General features: G+C 44.3%; 1 protein-coding gene across 3 annotated transcripts in view; it reads left to right on the forward strand.

The window, feature by feature from the left end:
• LOC107219035 (janus kinase and microtubule-interacting protein 3) overlaps window positions 1-23,660 on the forward strand; it is a 53,657-nt gene that overhangs the window by 24,835 nt on the left and 5,162 nt on the right. For all 3 annotated transcript variants that reach the window (XR_006905020.1, XR_006905021.1, XM_046743729.1), the window contains exons 6-10: window positions 20,218-20,307; window positions 20,418-20,525; window positions 20,918-21,250; window positions 21,340-21,558; window positions 21,830-23,116. Coding sequence is in view for 1 of the 3 variants with exons in the window: in XM_046743729.1 (XP_046599685.1) it covers window positions 20,218-20,307; window positions 20,418-20,525; window positions 20,918-21,250; window positions 21,340-21,558; window positions 21,830-23,116 (2,037 nt within the window). In the remaining 2 variants the exon portion in view is untranslated. The remainder of the gene's footprint in view (window positions 1-20,217; window positions 20,308-20,417; window positions 20,526-20,917; window positions 21,251-21,339; window positions 21,559-21,829; window positions 23,117-23,660) is intronic.

Genomic DNA, 23,660 nt, shown 5'->3' on the forward strand with positions numbered 1-23,660 from the left:
TTAGGTGCATACATATAGCGGTACAGACCATTCCGATTATCCGATTTTCTTCGCGGTTTTCTCCCCCCCCCCTCCCTCTTCTCTCTCTCTCTCTCTCTCTCTCTCTTTCTCTCTTGTACATTATCCACATCCGTGCTCCTCGTTGCCGCTAAAAGCCCCGAAGACGCAACCGGGAATAATAGAATCCGGAGCCGTATTTTCACCTGCAGCGATTCCGGCCGGAGGGGGCGAGACGAAGAAGTCGGGTCAGTGACTCGCTCTTCTCAGCTCGAGTAAGTGTCCTGTCGTCGTGGGCAGCGGAGTCGTCGTTTTCTCCACGCCATATATAGAGCACAGCTCTATAACCGAATTAACAAAACTAGTTCGTACAGCCGCGGTGCGCAGGGACATTCGTGCGGTAACACATGTGGTATATACGTGTATAATACGCTGCGTAAATCTGTAAATGTAACGTACATATACGTAGGCAGCTACCCGCAGGACCTTAATTACCCTGCCTGCATATAGTAGTTTAATTAAATTAACAATAACCGCTCCTCTCGCGTTGCGTCTTTTCCTTATCTCTTTGCTTTCTTTTTATTTCACATTGAATACATTCTCTTTCGTTCTTTCGTTCGCAGCTGAACGGTTCTCGAGAGAAAAGTGAAACAAGAGGAAAAGAAAAATATACGTATATATAAGTATATATACGACGTGTAGAGAGCAATGCACGCGTTACTTTCAAATACTTAATTGGTTTTCTTTCTCGGCATCTTTTTGCTCATTTTTTCTATTTGAATTTTTTTATCCATTTATTTATTTATTACTTTGTCTTGCCATTTCGTTCCAGTTACCGATAATCGTACACCAATGCAGCGTATGTTGATATTTATTTATTTTTTTCTTCACGTCTCCCTTTTCTTTATATTTTCGGGTACCGAAATCGATCGATGAATTAATGAATTCGCGAGTGTAATTTGATGTAACGGTTTGTCGCAAACCTCATTCTATATTTGTCTGTACCTGTCGGTATTTGTACGGAATTTTTTTTCATAAATTTAATTACATTACGACGATCAGCAGCGGTGAGATCTATTGTCGAGTGAAAACTAGGTGAATTCGTGTAAGAAAATAACCTGCGCCGTTACGTTTACGTGTCTCATGCGAGAATGCGATGGGCAGGTACGTGTATTTTTGAAAGCAGCTTACCGCGTTGTTTCCGGATTATCTAGCATACTTTTTCCGGTTCAACGTGCCGCTGCCATGTGACCGTGATCAAACTGACCCACAATTGTCGTCGCGTAGTCCGAGCTGAAATCGAAGATCCGTCCTACAAATTCCTTCGTCTTCGGCACGCGTTCGCAACCTACCGTACTTTTATTCGCTGTTCCAATTTATGTTGATTTGTGAATTCTCGAGTCAACGAGTGAGATGTCGTTATACATCGACGAGGTTACAATTAATTACGATATTATACGACTTGGAAAGAATAATTCTGCGATAGGGATTTCAATCCACGTAATGTGTGGTGAATATTCAACGCGAGATTGTATATCCTAAAAAAAATTGTAACGCCGCGAAGAATCGCCGTTTCTGTTTCTATCCAACGGAACGAAAAGAGAGGCGAATCGAGGACGTGACTTGAACTTGTTCGCGACAGCTATTATCGCACGGTATAATCGCGATAAAATAGGGGAGCACCGATTACCCAAATTACAGCTTTCCCGTCAGCTGTTGTATAAAAGCTCAAGCCCTATCGACTTGTCCGTATCATGTTTCTCGGAAGAGGAGTCAGAGGCCTTGCTTTCCCCTGGACTTTGACTACGAGTGAATATCCGAATGATAATGACCCGTAAGCTCGGTATTCACGCAGCGAACATCCTTCGCTCGTCCAATTGACCACTGATCAACAACGAGAGTGCTGCCTCATTTTCGTCACGATAATAGTTGTAGGTACGAACGTCCGACATGACTCAAGGGAAGCATGGTTTCTAATCCTCTAAACCGAAGCCGTCGCTTCACCTCCGTTTCTAAGCGCGTTGTTACGCGTTATCCGCAAAAGCAGCCGCTCATAAAAAGCCCTCGTTATAACACCATTTTTCTTCAAGTCTAACAATATACTCGTTTATCGAGGTCTTTGGTGAACGTTCACTTCCTAATTTGCGCGTTTCTAATTTCTCAACCACGCTGTTAAACTGCCTCCTGATAAATTTTTTTTTTTTTTTTTATTTTCTTGTTTCGGATACTCACTCGATCATATTCTTATATTATACTCCGCTTTAAACGGTGGATGGACGCATATATGCTCTGCGGTTTGACGGGGTGCGTGTGACAGTCAGTGATGCGTGCGATGCGTGGGAGCGGCATTACTTATCCTGCCTCACGCATATACTTGACCAAGTTTCCTCCTTGCGTATATTATACACGTTGCGGTTTTACTCGACGCGCGTGTTGATCCGTACGCGAGATGGTCGCGTATTTTATCCGCTTCGTTAAAGAAGCCTCTCGCAGTATGTATAATTGAATTTTTAAAGAGGGTGAATTTTTTACTTATTTCGATGCGAAGCTTAATTTTCTTTCTTCTTTTTTTAAACATTTGCAACGAATTGGAACTAAAAGCGTTGCGCATATCTATTTTCATCGACCTGATCGTTAAGAAACGGAACTTCCAGCCATGAATCACACTTTCGATTCCTAAACCGAATCACGATCAAGACGAATCTCGGAATGGCGGTGTAAAATAGGCGATTGGACGTGGGATAACCGGTGTGTCCTTAATTTTATCGCACATCTGACCATTCCGATTGACCTTTAGCCCCCTCCGCGTTAATAACAACAATCACGGTACGATAATGGTGTTTATAAGCAGTGGTATAATAGTACAGTCTTGTCCATAATTCACGAATATCATACAAGCCAGCCATCCAAAAAGAGCCGGCAGAATGAGAGTTTGTGGGCGAGAAATTGAAGATACATCGCCGTGCTTAAACGGTCATGCATCGCGAATTCGAAGTTCGAGGTTATCGCGCAGAAAAGTCGGTCACGTTGGATCTCGACGTACGTACACATTCATATGCCATTATTAAAGACATTTGGGCTAATTTTTTTCACTCGGCAATTTTCGTTTCTCGGTAAAAATTCAGCTGCAGCCTTTTCACGTGCCTCATATATTATAAATGGACGTTGAACGAACCGTGGGCAACGGTAATTCAACGCCGTTCTTCGGTATAATACTCGAATTCGCAAAATATCGAATTATACGTATATATATAAGTATATTCATTCACAAAATTGCATTACATGGAATAAAATTGTACGAAATAACTTCACGCACTTGTGTAACTGTCGTTTTATGTTTAATATTCTCATTCAAAACTTGTACAACGCGATTCCTTATAGAGGGTTGGCGTAAAGTCGCCGCGTACGAGCTGCCCATATATGGGGGGAAGGGGGGGGGGGGGGGGGGGCATTCGAGCATTAATAGGTCAAGCTGTTTTCTACCACTTTGAGACCCCCGCCCCACCCTCTTCTTTTCTGTGCAAAAGTATGTGTAGCACGTGGACTTTCACCCCCCCCCCCCCCCCCACCCCCTCCTCCTCTCAACGTTCGGTGCCCCTTTTATTTTACCTGTGAAATAATTCCATCGAAACTGTGAAGATTATTTGATGAGCCACAGCGCGAACAAGTATTCTACTATATCTAGGCACTGTTTCGAGTCAACGATCTAAGCGACACAATGTGCTCCAATTCTCCAAGTCCTGAAAACTATTTTCAAATCACTTGGAAGTCTCGGGTGAATTCAGGTTACATCCGTGATTCGAACCGGACGTTAAGTCACGCGTTGCACAGTCACTCGGGAGTAATTGACGGTAGGATCCGAAATGATTTTGAGACACTGTATGTTTGAGAACCTTGAATGTTAAAATTATATCTGCTTAGAGTTCGTGCAAACTTTGCTCGTTTCGCGTAGTATTTGGACGAGGTGACAAACTTGCACTCGAATCTGCGCACTTTAATATCAAGTTCAAACATTCCTCGCGTTGCACGCGTGGCTATAACTTACGAGTCAAATCAAATTACAAGGTCCGTCGGAAATTATCGGATAGATACGGTTTGTTCTTCTCATTATCGCATTGCCGCCAGTATATTCGAGCGCGCCGATTGGCCCGCGATGTGAAATTACCTGACTTCATCTTCGGAGTTGTATACGAACCTATAACACGATTCGAGAATGTTGTAACCGTTCCTCTGGATTGACCGACGTTTCTGGGCTACGGGCGAACGGCTCGCGAGGCGTTTAAGGAACGGGTTTCCCGGCTATGGAACAGATTGCATATTGCACAGTGCAAATTACGACGACCGCGAAGCGACACCTCGCGTCGTATTAACGCGGAGAAATTACGGCAAAGCACGACTTACGCGCGTACGTCTGATGCATAGACGAAGTTAGGTATAACACGTAACGTGTCGCACCGCGTGTTTCTTCCGAGTCGGTCGTCGAAGGTTCGCCCAGCGTTTAATGATCATCTTTTCTTCGCAGTAAACCGTTATTACGAATTATTACGTACACAGATTACACTGTTGTACAAAGTGGTTGTGGCGAACGGTCGCGAAACTTCTCGAAACGTTTCTATTCCCTTCGATGAACGATGACCGATCGAGAAAAGAGGTCGAAAGGAAGACTTTTCACGATACGTTGTGTTACTTTGATTATTATCCTTGGCTATCGCGATTTGATCAACATCATTTCGCATTCTTCTTGCTTTCACGATGACTCGAGAAAGAGATTCAACACACCGTACGGACGAGAGAAGACGTTTGCGGAATGCTAATTCGATGACGCATGTCTCCTCGAGGACGGGCCATCTTCTTGTACGGTTGGCTCTTTCCTCGCATTCGTATATACACCTTATACCTTTACTGACTTGAAATGCCGGCGTTTCCCACAATCGAATTGCCGCCGGTGATGTCCCATGTCTCGGAGTGTGTCTAAATTGTCGGTAAACAAGATACGCGAGAAGCCAAGAAGGTCCCACCAGATAGGTATGGTACAAGTTATAAATCGGCCTCGTTTCCTTTCAAAACGTTTCCAAGTCTAGACGTTCACCATTTATTTATCGCAACTGTGCGAACGAATTCGCAGCCTCGCAATCGGACGTCTACTTACAATTAGTCTGTGCATATTTTGTATATTATTCTCTCGACTGGTTGACAGATTCAAGTGTACACGACATATCCTGCAGCACTTGGCTGCTTGAATGATAGATTACGTGAAACATCGTCACGTGTGTTTTGTGTGTGCGGAGATATTGAGGCTGTAATTAGAATAATTATACACGGCACGAGATCGCAGTTGTAGGGTTTTATTTTTCTCTCATCAATGAAGGACTGGGGAACCAAAGACGCATTCGCTGAAATGAGGTTCTTAAATTTTATTAACTCGGAATAATCCGCGCGATTGCAGCACCGAAAAAGTGCTATAACCGTCTTGACGTCTTGAATTACTGCGTATATTCTTACAAATTTCGAAGAATATCCAGGAAAATCTATTCGTAAATTACTTGCGAAATACCTGCCTTGTAAAATTGCGCATAATTTTGTATACGTAATATATGACAAATGTAGGAGACGTTATATAGCTAATATTCGAATAATCGTGGAGTTTTTCTTTGAGAATAATTTGTTATAAGAATAACTTGACACTTTGGAAATGTTATACAACTATGCAGTTTATGCAACAACGGGCACGATCATCAATCAATCCTGACCTTTATAGCAGCCGTAACCATTAATACCTACATAATATTTTTCCCAACCGTTATTAAATCCGTTCGCACGGTAATCTTTGGCCTTGTCGCCTATGTAAAGTGCCAAGTGCATATTAAATGCAATTGCATCAGCGTTAAAAGTATCGTTAATTAATTCTTTGTAACTTGCGCGCGTTACATTTATCATGCGATTCTCTCCTCAACTTCTGTTCATCTTGATTTCATACCGAGAATCAACGTCGCAGCCCACTCTCGGCGATTAGATTATTATTAACGCGCTGATACCGGTATCGGAAACAAAAGAAGAAAAACAATAAAAAACATAACGATACACGCATCACTCGAAACAATTTTATCTCCCCTTAGTCAGCATCTCGTCCCGGAGTTTCCAGTTACAAAAGTACAATCGTCAAAGAATAACGACAGTTTTTGTCACAGCTGTGATCGTCTAAGTCAAGCAAGAGTTTGTCGCATATCGAATTAACAGTATTCACCATAACCCGTTACCAAGTTGGACGTGTGTAGGAGTTGCGACCTCGGCTGCTGCTGCAGCGGGCTTTGGCCAAACGAAGTAAAAATCCAGTGAATTTTGATCACGTCGAGACACCGGTAACATCATCTCCCGAGTCAGCGATCTTCCGGCGTTGCCTTGCCTAGATTTCCCGTTCGCACGCTCCCGTTCCGCGGCTCGATCCTTAGCTATATCTGGACCGAAAATCCGCGCGGGTTCTCGGATGGATGCAGCAACGTTGATCACCCGCAGATTACGCTCATCCCGGTGACGGAAAGGTTAAAAACCAGCACCGTTTGCCTCCGTCCGTGTTAAGAGGAAATCGTTTGCGGTTACTTCGTCTCGACCCCAAAGTGGATATATCTATACAGGTATTTATAATACGTGCAGACAAGATTTCTACGACAAACCGCAACTCGCTCTAACACCGAGTCTGTCCATCTCGTCTGCAGTTTTAGTGCCGACGCAGTCATCTCGCATCGAGGTGGTCCAAACCGAATGTTCGTGATTTATTGACCAGCTTATCGACAAAGTGCTCGTGCGGTTTGAGCCCCATGGACCGCTGCTCCGTTCGGTGGGTTTGAGGAGCTGTTTTCGAAGTGGTTGAAGTCTGCGTTGAATCGGGGCATCATCGGTTATTCTTGAAAATATAGGCCCGTGCGGGAATCCGTACGAATCCGTTCAAAGTTCCCATGGACTTGGTGGATTTCCGACGTTGGTAACAACCCATGGGAACTTGGAACGGATTTTTACAGAGTATGGATTCTAGTGTCTCGACGCGAAGCGCAGTTATTTTTTTGCTTATCGAAGTGGAAAAGCCGAGCAAGCATCTTTTTCGGAGTATCATACCGCGGGACTTATGAACGGTTATGAGTCGGGAAAAAGTCGCTTTCATGGTCACCCTTGGGTCGGAACTCGGGCGTGCTGACAAGCGAAACGAACCGGAATTAATAGAGTTCTCGCTCTTCGTAGTACTCGTAGCGGTTCTTTGACTCCGGGGTCTCGCCAGCTCTGCCTCGTCGTAGCCGTTGTAAGAAATCGAGAATGAACTCGAAGCGAACGACGTCGCGGCACGCGGAAAGATCCAGGTGAATCCAAAAGAACCGAAGACTGGCCTGTACTGTTACATACCTTACGGCGTGTTACACCAGATGTTCTTCTCGACTCGAGGCGAGACAGGGGGAGGAAAAAATCCCATATTCGTTACTTCTCCATCCACGGTTCGTTACGACAGTAGTGACAGTGTCTTGGTCCACCGACCTTGTTCGTGGCGATCGCTCTCCGCTCCGACCTCGCATTACCTTCTACGCAAACCTCTGGAAAGACCCAATTTTCATTGTCTCTTACGCGCGTGTATTACTGTAATTTCTTCACAGGTTTAATACCGTATGCGAAGTAGCATGTGAGTCTAATTGCGTTAGAAGTACCGTGCGAAATGAAAGAGACACTGTTTCGATATCGTCGTTCAGTCTCATTTGACGCATCGTCATCTCAGACTTCTTCAATGCCGAACAAACACGCGACTACTGTCGAAAGCTGAAGGTCTTCCGAACTTGAAGTTACGATCAATGAATGCTTTCAACGCCCGGTGAGGACCCGAAAAACTGATCGGATATCGCAAACATTCAAATCGGAAACCACGTCCTCGTTACTGCTACTGTCCTCCATAATTACACGTACTCGCGTTCACAGGCAATTACCGCTACGAATTTTTGACGGCACCAGTTGCTCCGGTATTCATCGATATGGATTATCATGATCGTTGTGCGTGCCGATCGCAGTGCAATGAATTAAAGCGGCGATGAGGTTGGGAGGGAATGGATAGCGACTTCCTTTGGTAATCGCGGTATGGTCTTGGGTGGCATTGTGATCCTCTTAAGGTGCAGGTGACTGAAACGTGATCCGGGACTTGGTTTCCTGGCCGAGGGTCACTCGGGAATCACCGTTTTTTTTTTTCCTTTACCCAAAGGAAGGAGCCTCCAGTCCAGGCAGTAGGCTCGCCTATCGCGCGCACTTTTGCACCAGTATACGTGACCGCAATGAGCGAATTTGCTTTACAGTTTGAAGAGTGTGATCTTCGATGAATTGGAATCTCCCCGCCAGCCTTCGAAGCATGATCTGTACTACTCGTCGTGAGAATCTACGATAATGAATCGTGAAATTTTAAAGTTGGAGTCGTTGACTGTCGGTCAATGCGGGACCAATTTGTATCCTGGAACAATGAGTCTCAGTTTCTAATTTCCGACCGTATTTGCAATTCTTAGACACTTAATCTTCATGTCGCGTACATGAATAATTACCAGCGTAGTTTTCTGTTTCTCATAAATTTTAATCATCTTATTTACCTAATCTCACTCTCTCTCTCTCTCTCTCTCTCTTTAGACCAACGTAAATCTCGGCTCCTTTTTTGTCGAATAATTAGAGACCGAGATAATTAGAATCTCAGCAGTTCTCGGCCTGATTCCCAATTCTGACTATTCTTCGTCTAATCGTGAGCGGCAACATCTAAAGAACGATCTTAACTTTGTCTATCCGCATCTTCTCAAAGAAGCTGCAGTGACAACAAAACCGTTTGACCGAACGATATTCTCTCACAAAGTAACTTCATTAACTCTTGAAAAGATGGGAAAGAAAAAAACAAACGGTTCATTCAAACTTGAGAGATGAGTCTTGGGATGTAACCGGCCAATGTTTAGCCATGGTTATGTGTCTAACCCATTGACTATGTAATATGTATATGGAACACGTGGATATACGCGGTGTGCATACACGTTCGTACTTAAGCCGGCAATAAGCATACGTTGGTGCATGTACTTGTGAACCAAACAATCGGCTGAGTGGCCGGTTAACCGTACAGTGAAAGTGAACCAACACTTTAGTCGAGTTTCAGTCCCCTCGATCCTTTCTCTCTCTCTCTCTCTCTCTCTCTCTCTCTCTCTCTCTTTCTCTCTCCTTCTCCGGCTCTGCACCACCGCAGACCGTCTAGAACCCACAGCTTCGGGTTTCTGTAGCGAAACCGACCCGGTTCGAGCCGCGTTCGCTCTGGCAAGCGTGCAAAATCGTCGTTTTACGATACCGGTTGATGTATACGATGAAATTGATACCTCATTGTGTTTCTGCTCCGCACTAGTACCTGCCTGCTAAATTCGAATTTTGCAAAAGATTTCAACGAATAACTGTAACGCAATCTCGATTGCGTGTTGAATCAAGTTATAGAGTCGTCAGCGACGAAGAATATTACAGCATACTTGGAAAAAAAAAACAGTAATTCATCCATTAGTAATTCGAAATCTATCCTAGTATTCGAATTTTTTTTTTCTGAGATCTATGAAGCAATTAATCAATTGATTTCGGTAATTGCAACGGAACATTCCGTTTCCTTGAAACGAATTTTCTCCAGCCCGGCGCCTGTGCAAATTGACTTTGATAAAAAAAAAGAAAAAGTTTTCTCTGGATATAATTCCTTATGTCCGCTGAAAATTTTTCACTCGCATGTTCCGGTACCTTCTGGTGTACACGCCTGGACTACCGTAAATCGATTTTTTGGTCCCAGTTAAATCGAGTTAAACCTTCACGGTCGTGTTGTTATGAACGCAATGCATGCCGCGTCTGACTGTTACCGTCGAATAGTGTAGGTGATTACAATTTACGACGGGGTAAAAAAAACGTATACCTACCTTGTAAAAATATTCCTTCTCGTAGATCATTATCTTGTTAAGTAATTGAATGTTACCGCACGCCATAACACCGCGGCCTAGGTGGCAATTCACACGGGTAATCGACCTCCTAATCGACCGAGCGTGATTTAATCACGGATTTGAACTGCCTCCCGCAGTTGAACCACCTAACTTGGGATTTTTTTGCAGCTTTTATTGAAACGTGCCTGCGATTCAGTTCAAGAACAAAGATGCGAGTCTCGATGAACTGAGTGGCTCGAGTTTTGGTGAAATAATAAATTTTTGGTACCAAAAAGAGAAGTGGATTTTTCGCATTTTCGAAAATCTGCATCTTCTTCATTTGCAGAATTTGGTTGTCGTTATCGTAGACAAATCCTCTGAATTTTTAAGCGACCAGGATTGAAGAGGCTTCACAAGGCTATACATTTATCCGTGATCTTACGCAATATTCTTCATAAATCTTGCGTGGTTATGTTATGCCTTTTATCGTACCCGCGGAGCAGCGCTTTCGATTAATTGAATTTGAAAGAGAAAAAGCGCGTGAATAAACATGAGGATTCGAATATACCTCCTTCGGTGACCTAGTAATTATTATCCTTTCACAAACGGTTTAAACGCGTTAATCTTTCGGGACGGTGAATCAACGATAAAAGCTGACGTTTTTTTAAGTTTTATTTTTTTCATCTCAAATCTCATAAAGTAGGATGAGAAAAGAAGATATCGTACTTCTTATTATACGAAGATTAAATACTCAAACAGAAAGTTTATAGGTCAGACAATCCGAGCATTCGTTAAAACACATTCAACTATTTCAAATTACGGTAATTTCTTTTCTCGTAGCTTAATTGTGTTCCAGAACACTGTCAATTTGGCAAAATGAAGGAAAACTATTAACTTCCCATCCGGTCTTCTAAAAATTTGGGGCTCCACCTCCTCGTGTCCTCGGAAATGTTTTATTAAAGTCGATGAGTCGTCAAGTCGCCGGCGAATGGAAGGAGGACGAGGATGAGGATGAGGAGACGAAAGAGCCAAGAAGTCTGTACAAAATTGGTGTGTGTACTTTATTATAGGTATGTAGAGGGGTCCCCGTGTATGCTTACCCAGTATGCACATAACGGTTAAAGGCGAGTTACCTACTCGCTTCGCCTCGCCTCGCCTCGCCCCGGCTTTGCCTCACCTGTCCCAATATACCAATACGTGCAGTGTAGTGTGCCTACCTCGTCCCCCTGCCCGTGGCTTGCACGAATATAAACGACGAATGGACCGACGGAGTGCCGGACTCTGCAGCATCCGTGTGGCAGCCGACTTCCGTGGACGTCGCGTGTGAAATCGATGACCACGAGTTTCCACACTTTCGTAGGAAGGAGTAGGTAGCATGAAAAAGGGACGCGGTCGAACCTCGCCGGTGCCGGATCGACTCGACGACCGGTATATAAGATGGGACCTCTTCTTGCTCCTCTTCTTCTCCTCCTCGTGCTTCTTCTTGTGCGAAACTGACGCGGAGGAACAATGGCACGCTGACTTTGCTTTGCTTTGCTTCGGTTATTTCCTTTTCCCCGTCAGGCACGAACGACGCAATTTGCTCCTCGGGCTCGTTAACTCGGCTTCTTTTTACGCATCCCTCCCTCCTCCTCCTCCTCCTCCTTCTCCTTTAACAAATGACGTTGATAATAAAATAAAGAAAAGATAAGGAACTACGGTTTTTCTTAATGGGAAACATTCTTGCGTGGAGAAAGGGCCTCGCTGGTTTTTTTTTTTTTTTTTATTTTCTCTTTTGCTTAGGTATATTTGCTATACGACATCCTACAAGCGCTATTTACTCTGATCTCTGAGATATTTTCAGTAGAATCTTGATTCTTTAGTGTCGAGATTCAAGTTTCGTATTTTGCAAATTTTTTTTCAAACTTACGGAAAAATGAACGATGTAAAATCTGATAAGTCACTGACAGTTTAAATGTGACTTTTGAAACTAATTACCAATTGCCGTCTGTTCGATCTACGGGTACATTTTCATACATTTCAATCAGCAGTTGAATATACAATTTCAAAAGGATGAATATCAGACGTCATAGGAGCGTTTGAAATAAAGTGTTGAAATTTGACGTAACCGAACAGGATTATTTATTTCTCTTTCTGCATAATTTTGGAGCCGTTAACGTTACGTAAGTGCACCTGATCCTATAAAACGATTCTTTCATGCCATATTATATACATATATAAACGCGCGTCAAGCTTTCGCGAGAAATAATCCGTAGTTTCGATCGTTCTTATGATTCAACACTTATCTATCGATACGAATAATAAGACTTACGCTCTTTCAAAGTGCATCATCGGGTAGAAAACTATCCCTGAGTTTAACGTCTAGCCGCATACATCTGGATAGGTATTGTATGCGTTAAAAAAACTTGACTCGCCAGGGATGTGTCGTAACACGGTTTAATTAGCGATAAACCACGTGCCTCGCACAAGTTAGATTCCTGCGATTCCAAGTATATACCTGCAGCCTATATTGCACACACCTGTATTATAAATGAGACCAAGTGACACGGCGGGTTACTTTTTTCCTCCATGTGCAAAAAATTCATACCGTTTCACCGCCGATTATCATGATTAGGTATTATGCGATGAAGAAAATCCATGTTAAATAAACCACGAGAGGGAACTGCAACTATCACTCGATGTTATAACGGTGATGTAACAACGCGATGTAGCCTGAGGCCAGGAAGTCGTAGACATCTGTCACAATTTTCCGTCGAACGATCGTTCCCGTCGCTTTGCGAACAAGTTTATAATCAATTATATTACCCATTTATCACTTTTGCCGTCTTTGATTACTTATTCAGCTCTTTCGTTTTATCTCACGATCGCAACGTTGCACACCTCGAAAATTCTCCTGAATGAATTTTCAACCATTCGGCTTAGTTGTATTTTTTTCTTTATTCAATCTGTGACCCAATATTCGCCAATCGTACATCATCAAGGATCATTAGCGAGCTAACAGTAATCTACCGATATAATTATCTAATTAAAATTCATTTGTGTTACAAGAGTTCGTGATATATGTCTCTTCGCGATTTCGTCAACGCGCGAAGCTCGGTGCATATCACAGACTATTTCGCAATCATAGATCCGGGCACGTGCATGGCGCAAAAAGACGAATAAACAAACATGAAAAACCTGTTATTATTTACAACCTGACAAGATGACCAGGAACTGAACGCAGCAGTTGTCCGGTAGTGTGCAGAAACACCGCCTCGTTAATCCACGATGCCATTTATCCATCCTCAACTCTGCAAAAATCGTGATGGCACCGACTCTGAAAGCCCCGCGATCGCAAACGAACGAATCGCGAAAACTGGTGTGGCGAAAAATTGTTATCAATAACGCCTCGCTTAAACGTAGTTTCGCTTTGCATTCCATAGTACATTCTTCCTTATTCTTTGTTTTACCGGTTGCTGTAAAAGTCGTTGAAAGTCTGGTATACGTATACAGGAAATAATTGCTCCTAAATTGCTTTGCAAAAATGTTTTATTCTTGGATAATTGAGCGAAGCTCATTGTCGTTCCGATATACCGTTCGTACATACATCTTAACATCTTAGTCCGTGCAACGTACAGATACTTTGAGTTCTGTTACTCAATTTCGAAACTTGAACCGTACGTCGTATTGTTACAAATATACGCAAAACCAATTCCACGCCTGTTCTGCGAACGGTTCATATCAGTTCAGGATAAGAAAGAAACAAGCGTTTTTTAAAGTATACGAACGGCACAGCGGCGTTAAGTACATACGTGCGGAATAACGTATCCATTATTCTCCCACATTACAGGTTTGACGAGCTTTTACTGTTACTATTCGAGACTGAATGAGTGGTCGGAGCGATTTTTAGCGACCCTTGTAATTAACGAACGAGCGTGTAATTTCATGGTATAACCGAGCGAAGGATGTTAGATACTAGATACTGGATAGGTGTAACTTAGCCACGCGTTGTCTCCCCGTCATAGATAAGCTAATTGCAGTAAGCGTTCCTCGCGACGAACGGACAGCTGCTGCGAGGCTGGAGATGAGAAGAAGGAAGGTGTTTCTCTCCTGGGCCGCACGTGCTTGTGTACATCACACTTACAAGCTACCGCGAAAGCTGTGCGCGTGCATAAGAGAGTCTCGAGGGAATAATGTTATGCCCCCGAGGCTTTATTATCTCGCCGAGTAATCACCTTATTCTTCTCCTCTTCCGCTGCAGCGATTCTTCGCGGGTAATTCTTCTTTCTCAAAGAAAGATGAATACGCGGGCACGCATCGCGATTAATTATACCTATCTGCGATATCCGCGGTGGCAGCAATCGCCCCTGGCTTTCTTCAACATCGGACAAAATTTGACGAATGCTCCGCAACAATTGCCCGACGAATCGGAATTAAAAGCGGAATTAAACTCGGGCCTCGGTTATACTTTTATATATATACACACACGCACACACGCTACGCGGGAATTCGCGTTGTCGTCGATTTAAGAAGTGGGGGAGTCGCAAAACCGCGTCCACAAGATCCTCGCCGAGCCGGCGATATAGTGGAAGTGGTGCCGCGATCGGGGACGGAACCTCCGAGAAGAACGGAGCTCGGTTGAACTTGTACGATCGGTGAATCCCGAAGTTACGGAATTGTTTTTATATTTTTTTAAATTTATTTCTTGTTCTCGTTGTAATTTTTTTTTTTTTTTTTTTACATTTTTCCTTCTCTGTTATAACGCGTGGAAAACGGTGTCGTCATCTCGTAACTGCAACGCGAGTGAGATTTTATTTCGATTAATTTTATTTGATGCTTCCTGCTCCGGTCGTATATAAAGCTTGAAGTTCAGTTTATACTGATTTTATGGGGGAACATTTTGTCAGAGGATATATTATACCTCTCTGCTGTTATGGTGAGATATTTTATCGCTTTGAAATAAAACTGGATATGTAACCTCGTTATAAACTTTGTGGTCACGAGTGGAGTCAACAATTTTATTACAAATTTTCTACTCTTCATGTGCGCAAAACTCGCGACGGGACTGTGTCTGTTTTTAGTGTGTGAGAATGCGTGTGTAAGCGCGTAAAGGGGGTGATTAACTATCGTGCAAATATCGGCAAAAGGTTTTACATTCCGTTGAGGATAGGTTGAAAATAAAAATGGAAATAATCAAACTAGGCCTGGTACACAGTGTGTTTCTGTAAGGTTCGAGACGCGTTTGGAAGTGTCGAAATTTTTAGTGACGAATGTGTCTGTTCTTTAATACTTTTACACACGATAAACGAATGCGCGAAAGGATTCTTCCTGGATTATGGACGCGTACGCTTATTACGGGATCCTACCCTGTGCAGGCGGTATACTAAACTCAGTAAGTTTATAATTAGGACATGATTTATACTTGGACGTAATATTCATCGGTCTGAAAAAATTCTCATGGTAGGAATCAATTTTTCATCGACTGACACAACTTGTTGAATTTGGAAATATTCTTGCAGTTGTCAAGCTGTTCGGAAACGGTTCTTCGAAATTAGATGTATATCTATCGGAGCACTGATTCCGTTGATCGGATCTTCTGAAATTAAACTTCCAATAAAATGCTTGCATTCGGGACATTTCTGCAATCCGTTACTTTCGCATTTTGACTTTCTTGAAAAAATCTTCGTAACGATATTCTGACCGACGTGAGCTGAATCCCGGTCGAATGTCGCAAGATTAACCTTTGGCTTTTTCGGTATAAATTATTTGTAAAGTATAAATTTATACTTGTATACGCATACTTAGATACATTGACCCATACGCCGATCGGCCAGAAATTGTAAAATTCTATTTATTACGTACCAATAAAGTTTTAACGTCGGATGTTGATTTGATTAAACAGACATTTTTTTTATCTCATTCGTTTTTCCTTAATCGAAACTGGAATTGCATCAACGGTCAATGTTTGGTTTGAATTCGCTGCAGCAAGGTTTGAGGATTATTGAAAAAAAATATAATTGAAAAATTCATCTCCTTAATCCAATTAATCTCGAGATTAATCTCTATCGGGATTCAAAACCTTCGGTAGGGTATTAAATACGGTGCATAAGCCTGCCTCTGCATGGCGGGATTAAATGTTTAAATAAAATCTGTACCGTAGAGTATCGTCGTGGGATAAAAAAAAAAAAACTCGTGGATGCGTAGGTGGGTTTCAATCAACAGGTGGTTCAGGTGTGGTAAAATATTCGTATGTACAACGATACGCGACGGCGGTGCGAGCAGCGTGCGTGAGGATAAACCTGGCGAAGATTCTTCTGAAATTATTGCACTGGCCAGCCTTTCAATTCATCTTTTTTAACACTGTTACATCCACTCGATACTGTAGCCTTAGAAACTAATCAAACATCGAATAGATTGCGGAGTGAAAAACTTTTTAACGAGTACTTCATGCTCCGTGAATTTCAGATCGTTATTCGGTCTCTGATTGCGTGAAAAATATCGTTTTGTACATTATAAGAACCTCGTTACGGAAGGTGGGATTTTTGTTTTCTTTTTCCGAATATTTTTTAAAAATTCTTCGAGGATTGAATCATTTTTTGCCGGTGAAGTTATTCAATCCGTACCGATTTCAAATACTCGCTTACGTCAATTTTCTCCACAGTGAAAGTTTACAAATAAACAAATTCCATGTTCACCTAATCACGCGGAGCATTTTCTTTCCTCCATTCTTTTCCTTTCGTTACTGCAAAGCATTCGGAGACCAAGGTGATTGATCCAGTTTTTTTAATTGCGACAATTACTTTTACTTCGATGTCACGCTAATCCTAAATTATACGGTCTGATTTCTTTTCTATTTTTCGTTCTTCCTCCTTTCTAACACGATAATTACACCGAACCAATGATTGACATTCCTAGCCGTCGAACGGTGCAATACTTGTTTGAAAAACTAGCGAAAGAATATGATTTTCCAAATCATTCCTCGCACGTAGAATCCGCTTTAAAACGCGCCTGCAACGCGTCGTTTAGAAACATGCGGAATGAAACGTAGTGAAAATCGATTTATTCGGTATCGTTAATTACCGAAGCCCAGTTCGCCGGCTCCTCGGACATATCGAGCCCATCCGACTGACCCAATGGTACAGTACGCAGGTGATGACGGTATACTCGCCGTGTCAGAGAGATGCCTGGAAGTACGGGAAGGCGAAGGAAGGCGAAGGAAGGCACACGTAGTGCCGCAGACAGACTTCGGGCAGTAGCCAGCTGTGTGTCAGGGGGCCAACTTAACGGTCCACGACACTATTACTGCCGCAGCATCCATTCGCCTTCGAATCTCACGAAGGTACTCCGTACGTAAGCGCCCATCGATACACACTCGACCGCTTCATCGCCTGCACAGGTGGACCCAGCCGGCAGGTATATTAAGATAGAGGTACATACACAGGCTCGCTCGCTGTCTCGAGTATATTGAGGTCTCCTCGTGTCCAGGCCTCCGGTGACTACGCGAACGACGCCGATTTTCGAGTCACGTGCCGGCGAGTCTCTCACGATCGAGGGAAACCGGTGTTTACCTCACTTCTTTCCGAGAAAATTGGTGAACTCGAATGATTTCGTATTGGATTGGAAATTCGTGTCCTTAATGCGATACACCATTTGCACGATGATTATTGCGTTCGTTAACTATTGTACCTTGCGTTCGTCGAGGTATGTTTGACCGTCGTACGGGTTTTTGGTTTAAAAATTGATGTCCTTCAAATCAACGGGATCTCAGTACGATGTTTCAGTTTGGTTGAGACAAAATAAGAGTCACTCTAGATTCTGGTTAAACGTTGTTAAAACTTTTAGTCAAAGACTTCTTTATTTATATAGCTATAAAGTTTGCAATCCTTGAGGAAGTTTCAACCAGAGTACAGCTTCTCGACTTGCGATAATGATCCTTGCTGAAAATTCTTCATTCGCTAATTATTACGCTAGAATCAATGTATCGAAGTGAATTTCCCAACGTTCAAAGATCGCGTCTTGATTTACGGTGTATCCAGAAAGACACCGGTGAACAACCAGTGACCGCACTGATCGCTGACCCGAGTTTCGACCGATGACTTAACGATCATCGTCATGGAGATGGTCCCGAGTTCTCGGCGGAGGCTGTGTCAGTAGTGAGCAGAGGTACGTACATACATAGAGGTATATCGCGTAGCCGCGGGACACATTCGGCCGGGAAGGAAACTGTGCCACGAGATCGAGATGTCGAGGAGCCGACTAGCGAGCAGCTGGGATCCGTGAGATCCTCCTCAGGGACAATAACCAATTCGTTTTAATTATAATATACCGATTGGGAAACACCGTTATACACATCTCGAGATGTTACAACTAGTCTTGGAGTTTGCAGCCATCGTGCAAGAAGCGGTTCCCGCGTCTTTGTCGGACGATCGAGCCTGCATGTAGTATACGTGTAATAATATATATATGTAACACGCCACGCGGTGCGTTTCGTACGTGTGTATGTTATAAGAGGCATATCCTGCAGGGCATCGTCGATATCTGTGTCAGTCGGCGTATGTAGCTTGCACATCCGATGCAAGGGACAGACGACTGTGCACCGTTGTATCGATCCCCGTAATAAAACGATCTTTTCATTAAACCCCAGTCAATCCTTCCAGGCGTTCGCGGTGTAAGGAGTAACATGAAACGGGTGTTTTGGTATTACAGAATACAGGATTTTTTTAAGATTGAGGAAAAATGAATACCGGCAGGAAATACAATTTTTTTTTCTTACATCGAGCAATCCTTTAACGCAGCCATCGAGTCTTGCTTATTTTACAAGATCTGTACAACGGTAAAAGTGACTGAAAATTCGATTTTTATCATTTATCTCGGCTGTTTCGTTTAGAGTGTAATGATGATAATAATAATAATGATTTCCCGGAGGTTGAGAACCTCGAGCGCGAAATGTGCACACCTCTGTGTTATATATATTTGTATACGTACGTATGTAAGGAAAGGGGCCGAGACCGGAAGTAGATAGGAACTTGGAGCCTTGTTATCTGGTTTTGTTTCTTTTTCTCACACTGTTTTCCGAATGCGAACATTTATACGCGTCCGACTCACCCGCACGATTTGCAAACGTTGCCTAATCCTACCTGTGAAGTGCGGACCTGACCGAAAATCTATTGATTACCATGCGTATTCAGTTCTATAAGTAACGATTTGAAGCTGGGCAGGTCATTTGGTTTGTTCTATACGGAGGTACGAAACGATGCAATACGATCCGCGATCGCCGGATTAAACAACCTCGGAAACCAGTATTTCCTTCTAGATTTATCTAATCGCTCTAATTAGCAACGCACCAACCAATTAATCCCTTAATTTACCGACCGTTACGTCGCCCTGGTAACGAGAACTTTCCAGCCTGCGTTCTGCGGTATGTTTCTCGTGTGAACGAGGAAACATTTCTATCCAGCTGCTAACGGTGATAACGGACGTTCATCGTGTATCCAGTGAATACGAAACGCGATTACCTAAAATCAAATTTTGCATCATTACTGCTGTCTCTGTGGTTTCGTTTCGGCCTATATATATATATATATATATATAAAATGGTATGGAATCTTCCCGGTCCGACGAAGAGAGTTTGGGCAAGCCAACGGCTTTCACTTTCGCAAGTCCAGCATCTTCGGGAACTGAAGGTCCCTGTTTCCTTTCGAATTAATCATTCTTTAGTTCACGATGGATATACATGTATAGCTTCGGGTCGTTTTATACCCACGCCAAACGGCGTCGCGATACCCTTTGATAGTGAAGCTAATTCTGAGTTTATAGTCGTTCAACTTTCCCCGAGAGCGAGAGTCGTCCGTCTCATCTTTACGCCGAGTCCTTCCTGGCCATTCTGCGAGCAACAACGACGGTCACCTCTCACCTCGAAAGACTCATTAGTGCAGTTCCTTTTCCGGATTCTCTTTTTCATTCATTGGGTAACTGCACGGCTGATTTTCATCCTCGAAGCCGAGAGGTTTCGGTCCGCTTCGCTCTTCGCGTACCAATGCCGGAGAGTTGCAGGAATGAACAGTTATTGTCAATTAGCCATTACTGCGGCAAACGCAAAGAATTGGACTTAACGACTTGTGCGTGGGGCACCGTGTAGATGCACGCCAGTAGCAAAACCGCGAAAAGTTCTCTCCGTTCGCTGCACATAATTTTTATGCTGGGTGCTGTAAAAAATTTGCGTAACACATCGTCCTCGTCCTAAAATTCGGAATAATGGTTGTTTTTATTTTATTTTATTTTTTTTTCTTATTCTCTGTTTCAGATGCGAAAGTTGCGCGAGACGGAACGAAGTAATCAGGTTCGTCTGGCGCCCCGCATAGAAGATAAAAATTCAACGAGCACCGAGCATGTCGTAAGTTGGCCTTTTCCTTCGTGTTGTGTAAAACAGGGGAACATTCAGCCTTATATCTGATGGAAAAACAATCCTACAAAGGCAATAAAATTTAAATTAACCAAACGCAGGAGGACTCGTGCACCGGGGACTGTGAGGCTGCGGCCGAGGTCGAGAGGCTTCGAGAACTCAGTGTTGAGCAGCAGGAGGTCATTGAGATTCTCAGGCAGGCAGTCAAGGTACCTATATACGTACAGAATAACCGGAAACGTAGATATTATAAGGTGGAGAGATTGTCCGTGGGGCTTGTAAAAGAAAAAAAAAAGAAGAAATTCATCGTCAAAAGTTGTCCACGCGACGTTGCGTACAAGTTATTATAATTCTACGACACGCGTCCTGCATGGCGTGTCAAAGAAACACTTTCGCCGACGTAAACTTCCGGCGTCGATATCGTGCCTATCCTACAAACTTTCCCGTTCGTCCGGACGATGCCGAGGGTCCAGTCGTTTTGAATCCGAGACTTCCGGCACCTCGCCGAGATAATCAACTCCCCCCCCCCCCCCCCCTCTTTTGTTACCATTATTGTTTTAAAAACCACTTACGTCCTTTTCTGCCCTACACCATATTTAAGGAGAAAGAACGGAAGCTCGACCAGATCTCGAACAAGAAACGAAAGGAGGAGTTCTACAAACAGTGGCTCGAGCTCGAGCCCGTTGTAGAAGTCGAGGACGAAGACGAACACGAACACGAGGAGGGTGACAGCGCTTTGTCCAGCGCTCCGTCGTCGCTGTCACCCCAGCCAGGGGGATGTGGACAGTGGCAGCACACAGGCGTTACCAGGGAAGCGTACGAGACGGTTCTCCTCGAGGTCGAGGAACTCCAGAGCAGACTCGTCGAGGAACAGCGGGAACTTGCTCACGCCAAGAGCCAGGTTCGCGACCTGGAGAAGGCCCTGCTTCAGGAGGTGGGGCTCGACTCAAATTGTCTCGATCATCTTTTCGCAGCTCTGGTCGTGACTTGCGACCCTTGAAACTCGAATCTTATTATTTTCAGACAAGGGGAAGTCAGAACAGCAGACGAGCCCTGAGCGACAAACTCCGGGAGATCGAGGACCGGGAGGCGACTTTGGTCGCTGAGATCTCGGAACTCCGAGAGCAGAACGAGCTTCTCGAATTTCGCGTTCTCGAACTGGAGGAGTCGCCCTGTCTCCGGGACACGCCTGATCCGGCCGACAGCGGTATCGTCTCACCAGAGCCGATTCACCTCTACAAGGTGAGTTCCTCACACCTGCCGAGACACGCCTGTCGCAAATACCTGATAGTGTAACTCGATAAGCCAGACACGATACTCCGATCAGCCTTTCTAAGCGACGAATACCTTTCTTCTTTTTCTCCGTGTTTCTTTCCTCCATGTCGCTCAGGGTGCCCGGTGACCTAAAAAATCTGAGAATTTTCGACTCCGTCTACTCGTGGATGTCACACCGAGCGATGTTACATATTCTCTAAACTTTTATGCGACGTTACTACGAATTCTTTTCGCGTAGGACCAGCTCGGTAAGCAGAAGGACCGCGCCGTAGCGACCATAATTCCTTACAACACGTACAACAGCCCAGCTTCGCCGATACCTCAAAAGCCGCCGTTGTCCCTTCAGGAGAGCGGGATCTTCGACGAGGACGATGAAGCGGATGTGGAGCTGGCGAGTCGGGGAACGCAGACGGAAACCCCGGCCGGTGATCTTCTTCAGGAAGTCCAACGGTTGCACGAGCTTCGGGCCCGGATCCAGGAGCGGGCGGTCAAGGTTCCGGTTCCCGTGATTGACGCGAAATTGGACGTCGCCGATGTCGCTGATTCCGGACAGAACGCGAATTCCTATCTGGACCGCATTCGCGAACTCGAACAGAGACTCGCCGATCACGAGGAGGCAGAGAGCAAGCGAAACCAAGACAAACAACTGTCGAAACAGAGGGAGGAGGAGCTTTTGGACGAGAATTACAGACTCACTGAGAGAATATACTGGTTCGAAAATCTTCATCGGAATTCCAAGAACGTTGAGGAGGACTTGAAAGACGACTCCTCAAACGTGCGGGAGAACGACCTTACCCCGAAGAATGGTGAGTCGCATGTTTCCGAGGAACACGAAGACGCATCATCGGCCGGGATGCGGAATTCGGAAGCCGTTGAGGAGCCGCAACCGATTTTGTCCACTTCTGCATCCACCGAGGCTGGAAAGTCGATGACCTTGGAGGAGCTTGACGTGGGCTGCAACGAGTGTGGGAAAATGAGGTCTGAAGTGATCGGCAGGCTGGAGGAGCTGGTGCAGGTCGAGCTGCTGACGAGACAACGCATCGTCGATCTTGAACGTCGGGAGGCGACGTACATGAAGACCTTGCAGAAGGCTGACGAGATGTGGGTCGAGGCGGAGCGAGGCTACTCGAACCAGCTCCAAGAGCTTCGCGCCAAGCTTGAGCTTGAGCTCTTCGAAAATCAGAAGCTCTCTCGCCACATTGCCGAGCTAAAAGACAAGCTGAAGGAGATCCGGACGAGTGGCGATCTTGCGGATCGTTGCATCGAGTGCGTCAGATGTCGCGGCTTGGTGATGCCAGAAATTTCAGTCTCGAAAGCGGATCGATCCTTTGACGAGGTTGACGCGGCAGCTGGAAGCGGAGAAACCCATGGATATTCAGCGTTGAAAATTGATCCAAAATCGAAAATTTGCGATAACGTTACCGTGTCTGAAATTTCTAACGTCGAGGCTGGAAGCGGTAAACGGGATTCGACCTCTTCTAAACCACTTGTGAATTCAATGATAGAGCAGGATACGGCGAGAAAGGTGAGTCGAATTGACAGGTTGATTTGCATAATGTTACACATCTTGTTAGCTCGTGCAGACATCGAACATCGCGGGAAGTTGTAAATAAGTCTTACAAATCGGAACGGTTTATCGTACAGTCTTGCAATGCTCGTGATAATCGTATCATCTTTAAAAAAACGAGACATTCAATCTGTGCTAATCGTCTGATTCACCGTGCGCGCGTGCCACCTGGATTACCATAAATTTTTGCATATTTTCGTAATCGTTTATTTCCCGTTAAGATATTCCCACAATATCAAACCTCCGGCTAAACTCTCTCTATCTCGTTGCTTTTGCGCGAGGAGTTCCCATTACATCGCCAGTTAGCTAGTCCGTCCATGCAAATATACTCATCGTTCACCCCGGTGTCAATCACTTTCTCGCATAATCCTCACTCAGCGTCAATCGAATGGCTCGTCTCGAAAAGTCGAGCCAAACTACGTCTCGTTTCCGTTTAAACTCTGGCCGCCGCGGGTCGTGTATACATTGAAGTAGTGCGATTAACAAATAGACACGTATGGGC

This window comes from Neodiprion lecontei, chromosome 6 (assembly GCF_021901455.1).
Source record: "Neodiprion lecontei isolate iyNeoLeco1 chromosome 6, iyNeoLeco1.1, whole genome shotgun sequence".
Lineage (NCBI taxonomy): Eukaryota > Metazoa > Arthropoda > Insecta > Hymenoptera > Diprionidae > Neodiprion > Neodiprion lecontei.